The sequence below is a fragment of the Excalfactoria chinensis genome, chromosome Z (assembly GCF_039878825.1).
Source record: "Excalfactoria chinensis isolate bCotChi1 chromosome Z, bCotChi1.hap2, whole genome shotgun sequence".
NCBI lineage: Eukaryota > Metazoa > Chordata > Aves > Galliformes > Phasianidae > Excalfactoria > Excalfactoria chinensis.
Window position 1 is genome coordinate 10,050,247 of NC_092857.1, and position 14,741 is coordinate 10,064,987.

The 14,741-nt window shown below is 41.3% G+C and overlaps 1 protein-coding gene across 1 annotated transcript; it reads right to left on the bottom strand.

Moving 5' to 3' along the window:
* Positions 1–1,187: 1,187 nt before the first annotated feature.
* Positions 1,188–13,866, bottom strand: SLC45A2 (solute carrier family 45 member 2). The gene is made up of 7 exons (XM_072360109.1): positions 13,428–13,866; positions 12,152–12,328; positions 8,771–9,087; positions 5,514–5,657; positions 4,746–4,869; positions 3,624–3,829; positions 1,188–1,412 (listed from the first exon to the last, which is right to left on the bottom strand). Exons 1-7 carry the CDS (start codon positions 13,864–13,866, stop codon positions 1,188–1,190), a joined length of 1,632 nt encoding a protein of 543 aa, XP_072216210.1.
* Between the last annotated feature and the right edge of the window lie 875 nt (positions 13,867–14,741).

Here is a 14,741-nt window from a genome sequence, read left to right on the forward strand (position 1 = left end):
ACAAAGATTTGCAATGCAGCCTTGGGCAGACTTTCGTGACAAGCTCAGTCAGGGCTGTCATTTCAATTACACACAAACAGCGGGATACAATAAAACAATTACTTTACAGATACACTTTCAAGCAAAAAGTTTCTATTTTTTTTTACACTCCAGCCACCCTCCATACCCAAATAGGATTTCATGGCAGCAAGGAGGTAACTTATCCCCTTTAACAATAGCATGAGGGCTGCTTCAAAAGTAATGCCTTCTATTGTATGGTATTGGCTCACAATGTCAGAGGTGGGTGTTGGCGCTATGGCAGAGGAGGTTGAACCATCCAACCAATTACGTTTAGTTGCTTTACAACAGATGGCAGCAGAGGGGCAGCTTGTCAAAATGGCACCTAACATAAAAGTGCAGATGAGGCAAAGGTGTGTCACTGAATTCTTTCCTGTTAAGAAAATATGTCACTCATTGATGTTCATCAGCACTTGCTGAACATGGAGATCAAACAGTGGATACTGGCACTCCACTGGTGAATACAGACCTTCCATCACTGGCAAAAATAAACAGCTAATGGTGGCGTTCTGCAGATGAGAATTTGCTCTATCAAAAAGTGTTATTGTGCTCTTTGAATCTGTTGTAGCTTTCATGGAAATAAATAGGAGACATTACTTTCGGAGTGGCCTACATACTGACCATACAACATGATGGCACATGATCTCTCACACCTACTTGATGCTCCTGCAGCTTTAGATCTTCAGAAGGAATATCCCCAAAATTAAGAGAAGAGAAAAATGAGAAGAGAAACAAACAAACAAACAAACAAAAGTTTAATCCTAGCACTATTGACTACTTCTTCAATTCATCACATACTTCATCTATTCTCTTCCATGAACTGATCATGAGTTTCACAATGACTCCTCATCAAGATACCACAGGCAGATGTGTCTTCAAGTGTAATAGCATTTTCATGCACTGAGGTCAGCAGGAAGGCAGTAATAAAGCAGTCAGAATGGGGAAGCTTTCTACCTGAGGCATTAGGCAAACAATTTCATCAAGTCTTCACTCTGTGGTTAAATGACGCTCTGTAATTGCAGCTGCTCCAAGCAGGTAAGAGAGGAAGATGTACCAGTAGTATCAGCATGGCAACAGCACCCGTGCTGCTGATCTTCTGGGGGTATTTCTTCCAGTTGTTTCACACAGTCTTACCCCACGTATCGAACACAGAAAGCAACAAAGCAGCAGCCAATCAGTGCCACCATTGACGCTGAAATCACAGTGACTGCACTGCCAGCAACACTGACCAAGAGCCCTAGGCCCACACCGAGAATGATCTGTGCCAGTTGGACCATGCAGGTGAGAGCAGCACAGTCAATGCCCTTGCCTCTCCCATGCTCCGCACCTTGCTCCTTCTGCTGCAGATTCAGGTCCTAGAAATAAGCACAAAACAAGACCCAGAGGACTTAGACATGGCCCATAAGCTGAATCCCTCATGCCATGACAATCCAGATGCAGCAAAACAGGCCAATGGCTCTTTGCTTCCTTTCTGGTTTTAGCATCTGTCCCACAGAGGTTACAAAATTCAAACAGTGATTGTTCAAGTGATAATGAGTTTTCCAAATTGTCCTGTTTCCCCCACCAGCAGCTTTTCCTCCATCCCTTCTCTCAAGGAAAGAACTGAAAATTGATCAGAAAAAAAAGAAAAACAACTTTTTCCTTGAAGCTCAGCCCTATTTGAGCTCTGGCAAACTAAAACAAGAACATTTCACAGGACAGGACACCTCATCAAGGATATTTTAGCTCTAGCCCTCATGTGACTGAATCACAGAATCACCCAGGCATGATGGAGTGGAAAAGGAATGGAAAAGGTTGTTTAGAGTGCTACGTCTCCAAACAGGAAGATCTTCAAAAGTGGCCTGGACAAGACCATGGACAACCTGCTCATGGTGACATTACTTGCACAGAAGTATTAGACCAGATGATCTCTGGGCATTCCTTACAGACTCAGGTTTAATTTTGTGAATCCTTTCCACAGAGACCTATTCTGTTTCACAGTATAATTACATGATGATAATTAAATGTTTATTGTCCTTGCTGCTGATTGGAGAGGTTTGCATTGTAACAGACAGAAAGTTTCCATGCTGTATGCTAGCTGAGCTGCTCTCTCCTAGTACCCAAATGCTATTGGCTGTGATTAGGATGCTTTTTGCAACACCTGTTATACTTCCTTTGAGTTTTTACCACGCAAAGATAAAAAGCAGCAGAAACCAATAGTGCCTTTGTAATCCAGCAGGACTGAAAATAAATTAGCTTCCTAGGGAATGGCAGCATGGAACAGGAATTGAAATGGCAGCAATTTAAAACCCAGCATATGATTTTGGTAGATTGTACACTAAGAAAAGATGTCTGTTCTTTGTTCTAAAATACTGCAGTGTTTTCAATTCCAGACACATTTTTTTTTTAAAATTACTTTTATTTTGTTGGGCTGTGCCCAGCATTCCTACGTGTCAGTTGTTCCAACCACAATAATATGAATGTGTAAGTGAATGCAGTTTTGCACTTGATATTTCCTTTTGTATCATACTTTTCCTACCATCTCCTGCATTGTAGGAGGTTTAAGACAAACCTAATCCTGTTAATGTCAGATCTAACATATGGTTGTCATTTATCAAATGGGATATCCATTTGCCAAGTGCTCTTATACATGATGTTTGAAGATATTGGCTTATTATATTTTAGGTCCATGAACACTTCAGAGCATTTTGTCTTGCTTTTGTTTTGGAACAGGTCTGATTCAGAACTGGGCTGTAATTTTGCCATCTCATCAATCCTGCTTGTTTCCAGCGTTCTTAATAACTTGCTAGAATGTTTCCATACAGACCGGAAAACTTTACAAAACACTAACGTCCAGCTGAGCCTACTGAGGTGGCATGAAGAACAAGGGATTTTCCAGATTCCCTTTGCAAACAGAATGTGAAGGACCAAAAAGAACACCTGAAGAATAAGAATGTGGAATACAACTTACTACAGAACTACATTAAACTCTTTGTACTTGAATTGTCTTTATCAGATGACAGGTTATCGTAACCCTTCACAGTTAGCTGAAGCTTCTGAAGCCTTGACAGGGTAGTTATTAACCTCAGGGACTCAGAAGCCAGCTCCTCAGCTAACACGAACAACCTTATCTTCCCCAAAGTAACAGCAGCTGCTCAGACTTTGCCTTTAAATGGGACAAAAAACTCAGTGATTTAGATCTTGTTCTCAGGCAGGAAATCCTTGAAGGCAACACACAGGTTGGCTGGATCTCTGTTAGCAGTTTACAGCCTGAACACATGCTGCAATTGGCCTTTCTCAGTTGTGATGATCATTCTTCATCTCACTGTGGGACTATGGAGATTCTCTGGAGCTGGGACCTTAGCTGAGGGCTGTCATCTAGCTCCAACACAGCTCTTAATATCAGTGTTGTTTAATAAAGACTTGAAGATCTCTATTAACAGAAACTCTGTTCATAACACATCATCATAAATAGTTTAAAATTTATAATTTAAAACCCACTCACCCATTCTACCAATGTTCAGCCAAAATAGAATAAACAGATTCAGACAGAAAAACATTTACCCTTCCTTAGATTTTCAACTTACCTCTTCTTCTTTGTGATACTCTGCAATGAGTTGGAATGGCACTGTGTATAGAGTGCTGGACATGACTCCAAATAGCGAACATAGAACCAAAGTGGAATAGACATTGGGAAACAAGCCAATCAACCCAGTGCCTAATCCAAAAAGTAGGTATCCAATGAAATAAAGTCCCTTTAACCCTATGTATGGCAGAAGGACTTTCTGCAGGTCTGTGGAAAGAAAGAGAGATTGCTGCCAAGAGTTAAACATAACAAGCAACATTTTATCAGGGAATTCATTTAAGTGTTTTATTTTCTAAGGTGCAGTGAAGGGGAAAGTCTTGCTGATTTTGCAAGTTGCTTCAGATTACTGTGGTTACAAATGGATGCTTCTTTCTGATACTCTTACTCTGGCATAACCAAGCTCAGAGAAGCAGTTAACAGCCATTCTGGGTGGACAACCCCCATGGACAGCTTCAGACAATTCTGCTGTTTGATTACAATGAAAACATTTGGCATCAACCTCTGTCTGAACTGGGAGAGGTGTTAAATAAATGCCTGTAGTTGAGCTCCAGAGGGGATTTCCCCCAAGCTTTTTTAGATGCTCAATTCCAAAACTGAGCAACCAAATCCCAAAATGCTGTTAATGCGAGTTTTTGGATTGTAAGCTTTTGTGTTTGTGTTTTTTCTTTTAAAACCCGAGTAAGAGCTATGGCAAGATTTATATGGGAAACTTGTTGGTATATTTACACACAATTTTGGAGAACAGGGTTAATGTTTTTGTCAAGGACTTCTATGTAATTATGAAAAAGTTTATATGTGAGGAATGCAGGTGACAAGAGGCCATCTGAGGGGCCTTTGCAAACCTATAGCTACAGGACTGCAAGGTGAAAAAGTATCTCAGAATGATGCCCCCCAGCATCCATTTTACTCTGGCTTTTGGCTTTAGAATTATTTTCAGTGCCCAGGGTCAATTCAAATGAAGGACAGTGCCTTTCTCCCAGAGTGACCCCCTTTCCAGGTAAGAACTGCTCACATAAGATACAGGTTTCTAACACTGCTGAGAATGTAATAATTGATAAAATTTTCATGTGAATAATAAATAAATAAATAAAAACAGTGATGGAGTACATTCCTGAACACTTACAAGAATAGGCTGAGGATGCAATTGCATTGATGCACAGCCCCCAGCATCCAACCTCCACTCCTCTTCTGTAGGTATGGTAAAGTGTGGAGTTATGAGAAGCATAAGGACTGCCCTGGTACACAACCTAAAGAGACCACAAAGATCACAAAGGGCAAGGAATTATTGCGTATATATAATACCTCCTGCACAGAAAGATGGGCTAGCACCCAGGAAATCTTTCAAACAGTGCTCTCATCACCTCTTTACTGTACTCCATATTACACACCCATTTTTCCCAGACTCTCACATACCAGGCATATCCCTGTTCTTGCCCTTTTTCCTGGGTTAGCCACTCTACAGAGACTCATCTGCTCTTTTTACTTTGGGTGTTTCTCATTTCTCATTCTCCTCCTCCCTCCGCTTCTGCCTTATTGCTTAATCTGCCTTCTCCTAACTTAGCTACAATGTTTTTTTTTTTCCTCAGGCCTACACAAACACACTCAACTTTTTCCACTTAGTCAATCCCTTATTTGGCCCCTTATTCAGGCAAGCAAAATTCTTTTTCCTATTTCATTTTTCTTTAGTTGTTCATACCATGTACACTGAAGGAAACAAAAACTACCTCTCACTTCTTCCACAGAGAGAGGAAAAACCCAAACATTAAGGCAAGGAAATATGGAACGCTGGGTGGGAGTCACGTCTTCAAGTTCATAACAGTATCTTCATTTGGTTTTGGTGGAGAAGGAAATGCAATGAGGAAAGAAAAGCAAGAGGATTTTACACATTTACCTGTCCCATGAAATCCGTGAAGAAGAGCATGTTGGACAGGAAAGCCATCCATCCAAAGAGGTGGCTCACACACAGGTAGCGATAATGGGATGGCATGCTTAAAAGAGTCTTCAAGAGTGACTTAAGTGTCATCCTCCTTTGAGCCTAAAAGCAAGTATGTAACAATGATGCATTAATGCCCTTAAGGCTAATAAAATCCTGACAGCAAGTGGAAAAGGCCTCAGTGTCTTTTCATGCTAAAATTCCAAAGTTATTTTGGTTTTGCTTGGACGGGTTGGTTGGGTGCTGAACATCCTTCACTACACTTTTGATTTGTAGAATCATTGCCTAATAAAGATACCTGAAAGATGACAGGGAGTTTCCAAGAGTTGGGGTACATCAGTAAAGTCGTAGTGGTAATTCCTTCTACAACAGTTGTTGGGGTTATTATTTATGGGTACAAACAGGGAAAAAATTCTGCCAAAACAGATTTAGTGGAGTTTTAAAAACCAAATCAAAATAAACCAATAAACACCAAAAGAACTTTTTTGGTTCCCATCAACTAGGAAAAAGATTCTGACCATCTTCAGTGCCCCACTTTATCTCCTTCTGCTCATCTGAACTTTGTGCTCAAAACCTCAGTTTGTTTCCCAGTCACATCCATCAGAGTCACAGTTTCAGCTGAGATGGAATTGTTTTTGTCAGAGTATTTGATATGATGCTGTTTAGGCATTAGGGTTAATCCTCATAGGAATGCCAAAATTAATGTTGCTGACTCCTACCTTGAACTGCATACTGTGTAAAAACCCTTGGAATTTCTCTTGGCATCACTGTCTCTTTTAACTGTGTACTAAACAGGGAAAGTGATCAATTCTACTAGTTATACAAAATTAAAAAAACCCAACATTTCACACTGAATCATCAGTATTATTTCAAGGATAACTACTATTTTTTGACTTAGCTTATATAATTTTTCAACTCTTTCATTATTATTTAAAATAGCCTTTCTAATCACAGTATTAAGATAATGTCAGGGAACTACAAAGAGCACTGCTGTAATTACAAGTGATAATTTGACATCCAGAGGGGAATGCTTGCTCTCTATTTAGATATTTTAGAAAGTGGAAATGGAAACAAGTGTTTAATGCGTGCATTCAGTACTTGACAGTAAACACATTCTACACTGTTATTTTTAAATGAAGCTCTGAATTCTGTCTCTGTGTAAGTGGTTTATTCTCCAAAAGTTCACAATATCCAACCCATTTCCCTATAAAATCACCATAACTTAAAGCCTAGGATGATTCTTACAGAGAGAGAGGAATCCATAGTACAGGTTTTACAGCAGATCCTCTGTGACTTTGCACCAAACCAAAAAACAAAAGTAGAATAACTCTGGATTTCTATTCATACTGTAAGAGATCAAATCTCATTAATAACCATGGAAGCTATTAGCATGCAAGAGCATATTCCTTAATTTAGAAGAAATAGGCCATGATGCCTGCAGTGGAAAAAAAAAAAAAAAAAAAAAAAAAAAAGAGATAGAAAAACAGGAAACCAAACCCTTTCTTCAAGGAAGCAATTACCGTAATGAATGAAACTGGAAAGCATGTGCCACAGGAGACAGAACATTTTGGTGGTGAGAGCATCTAGAATTTGTCCAAGCCTGGACACATCAAAGGAACATGAGACAGATCAAAGATCACCAACCTCTGACAGGCTGAAAACCTAGATAGGAGGGCAATTGCACAAGCTGGCCCACAGTGAATGCCAGAGCTATACCTTGTGTGTCAGATGTTACTGGCTCACTGGGATTCTTGCCGAGCCAGAGGCTACCCCAATACATCCCTGCTTCCCTGGCTTCCTGCAAGGAATGATCTCTGCAGCGGAAATGGCTCTTTTCCATTCACTTTCCCTTCTTTCAAGGCCCTTGTTGGCCAGTCAGTGCAACCAAGAATCTCAAGCAGTTCAGAGGACACTCAGTGTGAACAGTGCTGCTGAAGGTTGCTGTGCCCCCAGTCAGATGGGCAAACAGGAAGCACACTGCAGCATGCCAACCATACTCTGCTAACAAACCATTTTCTTGTTTGTGCATCTGGTATTCTCATCAGTCAGTGTTCGTCTTTTATTCTAGCTTTTTGTAGTGTGTGGTGTGATGATATTCTTGTTTGGTTAAAAAGAAAAAACAAATGCTATTAGAATACAAATGATAAATAGCAAAAGACAATAAATTTTATTTTTGTATGATTATAATGGTAGCTTTAACTTTAGTTTAGGTTTCCACCATTTCTAACTTAACCATGTGAGCATTCTTGGTAATCTTTAGCTGACTTCCCAAGACTTGTATCCATGATATATATCTAATAATGCTAAGAGATAAGGAGTGAAGTTAAAGACTGTTCCATTATTCATTGCCACACTTGGATCCAGACACATGTATTAGCCTTTGCATGAGTAGGATACCATGAAAGTGCAGAGAGGATACCTGTTGATGACCTTTAGCGGTAGAACCCACTATCTGTTACTAAGACTATTCTACACATATCTCTCCAGATATTTTTCAGGTAGACTTAGCTTTTCCCAGATGGTTAGATTGCAGCAATGTCTCACAAGATCAAAGAATAAGCAAAACACCACTGATTACTTGAAATACAAGTTCCTCTCCCCCATCTCAAAGTTATGCCAAAGGCACAGCCATAGCAACACTTCAAAACAAAATAAAACCCCAGACGTGACTCAGTATTGTTGTTTAAGCAATTTCAGACAAGTCAGTATCATCACTAAACCCTCAGAGAAACACTGAATGGCAGCCAGTGGACCACAGAATGAACACTTTCATGTACTGCATGCATCAGTCTGTTGATTTCAATGGGAGTTACAGACTTACATCAAATATTAATGGTCTGTAGCTCCTGTCCACAATGTGATGTTAGTTCTACAAGGACTAACAGAGAAATTAGATCCTCTTGACAAAATTCATATGGATAGGATATGAAGAAACAGGCACAGAATAGAAAACTATACTTGGCTCTCCCTCAACCACACCAAATTATCAGGACAATACTTTGCTGGAAATATTCTGTAAATAACCAAAGAGAAAAGAAAGACTTTGATCTGTCCCTCTATCCAGGTCAGAAGAAGAAAGAACCCTAAGGAATTATTTTTCTGAATATGCGTGTGAAAGGACTCTATTTCAATTAGTCAGCAACAGCTAATTAAAAGGCGATTGATGATCTTCAATTACAAAACGATACGGGTTATAAAATTGCCTCTCTTCTTACCTCTGAACACGATGTGTCAGTACCTTTCTTCGGCTTACTCGTAGCATTTAAGTCAGTACATGGTAAGTATCCATTCTTGATTTCCTCTATGGAGCTGTACTTATAGGGCTCAGTCACTTCCAACAAGAGCTTTGTCTCTTCGTTGTCATATCTGAGTGGGACTTCAGGAATACTGCGTAGATGTACAATAAGGCAGATGAGGAAAACCAAGGCTGACAAGAGGAAAATCACCTGGAATTCTGATGTCAAGGAATATCCTAGTACAGTTTCACCCCAGTCCACAGCACCTGTCAGGTAGCCCAGCGCTCCTCCTAAGCCTACAGGGGGAAAAAAAAGGGGGAAGAAAAATCTACTGGCATTTATAAAATAAGTATGCAGTATGCAACACTCTCGTTGTGTGATTCCCTCTAGAAATGACCTGAATAATCACTCCTCAGATATTAGGATATTCACTCCTCAGCTATCAGTACATACAAGAAGAATCAAAAGAAACTGGAACTCAGAGCTAATCACACATGCAAGCAGTTATCAAAATACAAAACAAGATTTCCTCAGGTCTGGTAAGAGCCATGCAGGAGCTCTCAAAAAAGATCTCAATATATAGCAACATGGGATTTCATCTCTTTTCTAGCAAATACTCTGTGTGATTCAGAAACACTTTCTTAAGTGTTTTCCTCTACAAAACTCTACTGGAATATGCTTGCTAAAGCTTTGTGGAACAAACAATTTTTTGTATGTATCAAGCAGAGTCTGTAAATTGTACCGTAGGTAGCTGAGTCTAGACAGAAATACTACTTCCACATGACTTATCTTTTAGAAAGGGAATAAAATTATAAACGGAGTTTTGTAATCACTGAAATCCAAGTATCTCCTCCGCTAGGAGAGATATCTGTATTCAGAGTTAGTAAAAGAAAGATTCCCTCTTTTTTATTTATTTGTTTTTTAACACCTTCTTCCTTTGCTGATAGAGCACACTGTTTGAGAAGCACAAGGAAGCACGCACTGCTGCACTCAGCACATAGATCTTGTAGAGAAAGCATTTGCCCAGTCCTGCCCTCCCTGATATCCAGGCGGCTCAGCAGGATGGAGAATTGGCCCAGCACAGATCATTTGAAGGATCTGGTAGTATTCCTACCCTTCTGCTTAGGAGACTGCAGACAATGTGTGGTGGAACCATTCTGTGCAAGAAAAAGAAATAGAAATAACAAGACTTAACATTTGCCTCACCTAAACGCCATGGTATTGTAACTCCATTCTGGGTTTTCTGTACTTATTTTCCTCTTATGTGTGATTACAGCCCTCCTTTGTTATATCTTACTGAAACCTACAGGGCCTGTATCACTGCTTGTTTTAATGAAAGACAATTAAGCCGTTAATATCTTCTGGAAGAAAACCTACACTCAGTGTTTGCTCAGCAGCTCATGTTTGATGCTTGGGGTCTTTTTTGCATACTGTTTTGACTAAAAGTAATCATGGCATTGGAATGCACAGCCTCAAGTTGTGTCAGATATGTACCATGTATCTTCTTCTTGTCTCAGTGGCCCTTAGTGTTATAACAACAATCCATCCAGTTTCACGTTTAGACTTTAAACACAGAGAAGACAAACTGAAGAGCAAAGTCTTGAGGATGTTTAATATAAAAAGAGGGAATTAAATAGCGGAAAATTAATAACTCAATTCACAAAACAGAAGCTGGAAAAATGAGGAAGGAAGGTTGCTTTTTGTGTCTGAAACGGATGGAAAAAAGGAGTGACAAATGTCAGAAATGTATTAGATGGATAATATGATTAAATTTTAGGGAATGCAGTTCAAAAGCAAGGCCAGTGGCATGCTGGAACAGGCTGCTCTGAGAGGGCTGCAGGACCACTGTCAAGGGCAGACTTGAAAACTAGAACCATGTAGATGTGGTAGAGAGGGGCATGGTTAGTGGGCATGGTGTGGGTGGATTGGTGGTTGGACTAGATGATCTTAGTGTTTTTTTCCAGCCTTAATGTCCCTATGATTCCATGACTTCAGGAATGGGTAGGGCAATCACCTATCCAGAAGGGTTTAGGCAAGGACAGCCTTGCTACAGAAAGTGTGTGGTGTTGGTCCAAATAACATGGAGAAATCTGTCTGTCTTATCTAATGCAATTCACCCAACATCCCCATTTACAAATGAATCAGTTCAATCCATATCTCTAAATGCGGAAATCAAAACTTTTTAATAGGAAGAACAGTAAGCAGAGTTCTGCTGCAGACAGGAATAAACCTAGCGACTTGCTCCTCATTCTCTCCTAACAAGTGATTAGAAAAAAATTGTCTGTTTCTAAAGGCTAAAACTCATTTTAATCCCACGTGGCTTTCAGGTTCCCCCAGAATCTGCACCAAAGTTCAAGGATGCAGCTACTGCAAATATCCAAAATCTGCCTGCTGTCAACACTGCTGTGCACCACTGTCAGTATTACTGTGCTCTGCTGGATATGTGAGGGGAAGCTGAGGGCCCTGGGTGTGCTGGGCCCAGAGCAGAGGAGCTGAGGGGAGGCCTCATGGCAGCTGCAGCCCTTCACAGGGAGCGGAGGGCCGTGTTGATCACTGCCACAGAGCCTGTGTGCTTCTGTTCTTGCTACAGCTCAGCTGCCACAAAAATCTGCATCAGCACAGGCTGCATGACTTCTTATCTTGTCTGGTTTTTGTCCAGTGCTGTCACAGTGACTGGTCCCAGGCACAGCTGGGAGCTCTTCCTGAGTCACGTAACAGGTACACAGCTTTATGTGCATTCCTTATGTGTTTTCTCAATACAGGACAAAACCTCCTGTTTTGTGCGAGCTTTTTCCCTCTGTAACTCAGCAACATTTCAAATGTCTAAAGGCAACCAAATGAAACTCGACCCAGAACTTGTTTTGTGGAAGTTGTGAGGCTATGAATGTTACACAGAACTTCTGTTTCTGTACTGGGAGGCACCAGATGTTGGACCACTGCTGAAGAATAGGTGCCAGCTGTATATTGCTCTGTCATGAGCTGAGTAAATGAGTTATTTATTTGTAAGTGCTACGGCAAGAAAACAAGCTACCTCCCCTAATTTTGGCTTCATCAAAACTTGAAGATCAGAATAAACTTAGTAATGCTACTTCATTTTAAAAACAGTTAATTGTTCTTAATTGAGCCATGGCTATTTTGCTGTAAATGCTTAGGCCTGCAGCCTCCTGCAGCAGAGTTCTTGCAGCAGCAACCACAAGCTGCAGTTCTCTGTAGCAGTGAAAACCCAGCAACAAGAGACCCGTGACTGAAGCACAGAATCAGATGATCAGTTCATTCAAGATTAGTACACAGTGATTACAAAATCCATGCAGTTTCCTTCCTCTCCCTCCAAGTAGGAAGGAAAAGAAGGGATATGAGTACCTGTAAATAGGGCATGATAATGCAGACCCTTCTCTTTATCTTGATGAGAGCAGACATCAAATAAATATGCTTTGATGGGGCCATCAATAAAGTCAGCTGCAAAATCAAAAAGCACTACTCCCAGCATGGTAATGACTATTGCCCATGTCCGCTGCTTGTCTCTCTCACCGATGAAAGCTACAAAACCAAAAAGACTCTCATTGTGACAGCAGTAGTGCTTTGTTTCACAAAACCTCATTTTATCTTTCCAGATTCCTCCAAATCTAAACAATGCTCAGTTATGCTGAATGACTGACATCTAAGAAGCGGGATAACTGTATTTTGAGTCTGTGCAGCACTGTGCTGTGCTAGGTTCACCCTGAGCCCTGGATCAGCAGAAGCTCTGAGTATCCCCAGCTCCACAGTCAGGAGCATCATTTACCTTTCCTTACTCCTTTGCACTTCCACCGCATGCTCTGTTAGCCTAAAACATATGTTGTTTGGAGAACATTTTTGTTTTATTCCATTTGTCTCACCCCTCCACACTTTTAGGCAATCAGGATTGGCCTGACATCTCTTCCTGGCTCCAACAATTACAAATACATGCAACAGCAAAGAAATCCAGGAACAGAGAACAAACTGGCCTGTGAAAACACACTCCTCCTCCTGAGGAGGAGTCACCAGTCACAGCAACAGCAACGATTTTCCAACAAGTCTTTGAGAAGTCACATCTCAGGCTGAACTAGAACAGTGCCTAGGGATGTCAGTCCTATTTGATTTGCACATTCCAGGTGCGCTGTTCCCATGGAGCTGGGACTTCTATTACTCATCAGTATGACACACTCCTGAGTTAAGCCAGTGCTGCAATAATTTAAGATAGATAAATGTTTTGAATGTCAACTCATGTAAAATAGGAGCTAACGCAGATTCATTTAGGATGTGTACTACATCATACGAGCAACATCAATCATTTAACTCTAGAAGGCAAATTTTAGTTATCAAATACATCTCTGGGCCTAAGCAGTGCTTTAAAACTGATCATGCAGCCAGGTCATCATATAATACTGCAATCACATGCACAAACTACTGAACACTACGTACAGGATACGTAACACACAGCATTAGGATTTTATGTAAATAGACTGCAGTGTTCCTAAGCTCCTTCAGTGCAGCTCAGTAGCACGATCCCCCATTTCAACACCTAATTTTAACAGGGTAAAAAAAAAGAACCCCATCCTTTCCTACATAGCAGTAGGATGAGTTTTGTCAGTCAGTACAGCGCGTTCCCCTCACTTACCTGAGATCATCTCGTCCCCATTGAGGTACAAAGCCATGCCTACCAGCATTATGATGCCCAGACCCAGAATGTAAGGTCTCCTCCTGCCCCAGCTACAGGCGCAGTGATCACTGGCAGAACCTACCACAGGCTGCAGCACAAAGCCCAGGATGGGGCTGATGAGCCACACCAGGCTGTACAGGTTCTTGGGCAGCCCTACACTGAGCAGCACCGGCGTGACAAAGGCAGCCTCCACAGCATAGCAGAACTCCCTCCCGAACATCGCCATGCTGTGCATGATCAGCCTTCCTGTTGCTCGCTGCTTGGGCACCAGCACTCCAGTCCTTGCTGTGGAGGGCTGCGCAGCCTTCTCCTTCCCTCCTGTGTTGTCCATGTCTGCCTTGGCCACCTCAGAAGGGGGTGGAGGAGACTCCTGGAAGCTCTGTTCTGTTAAGGTCATTGCTCTGGCTACGCGCAGTGCTCGGGCAGGTCAGTGCTGCCTGGTCTGGCTGACATGGAGCCCTGATCATATGCTGGGTTCAATCGCTCTGTTCTGGGGGAGGGACTCGCATACTTTCATGGCTCCACGATCACAAGTTATGAAGGAAGGGGGCGGGGAAGTCTGTGTTAACATTAGCAGTTCTGCGCTCTGGGGCGTCTGCAGAGCTCCCAACTATCCCAGACTAAAGCATTACTGTTGCAGCACAAAACACGCCTACAACACACATCACACGGGAGAGACGCAGGATTAGCCCGACACAAAGCCAGTCATTCCCTCTTGCTGCTGCAAGACAATGGTGACACCAAGAACTGGGAAACCTTGTCCTTTCATTCAGCAAGAGCACTGATCTGCTGCAGGCAGGGAAACAAAAAGGCAAACGTCCAAATTTTGGATCAAAACCCAAGTGTGCTGAGGGATTATGCGTGGCTATATTTACTCTGCTCCAATACAATCAGATGCTTATGACACTAAGCAAATTCTCAGATCTTAGTGTGCAGCAAGGAATTGGATTTGACGATCTCTGTGGTCCATTATGACTCAGGATATTCTATGGCTGTGTGATAGTGCAATGGTATATAATATTCTCTTTCATCAAACTGATTGTGAATGGGAAACTTAAAATGCTTTTAATAATTGTTAACTAATCTGTCAGTGTCCACTAGGTAATTCTTGCTTCCATGAAGGTGTTTGTGCAATAGAACGTAAAAGGTCTTTTTGTATAGGAGTAATGCAGAGGCTTTGCCATGACACATGTAAAATAAAGTGTATCTCAGCTTTGGAAATCTTCACAAGCAACAAGCCTATCTTCAGCAAGAATGAAAAATGACCAAAAT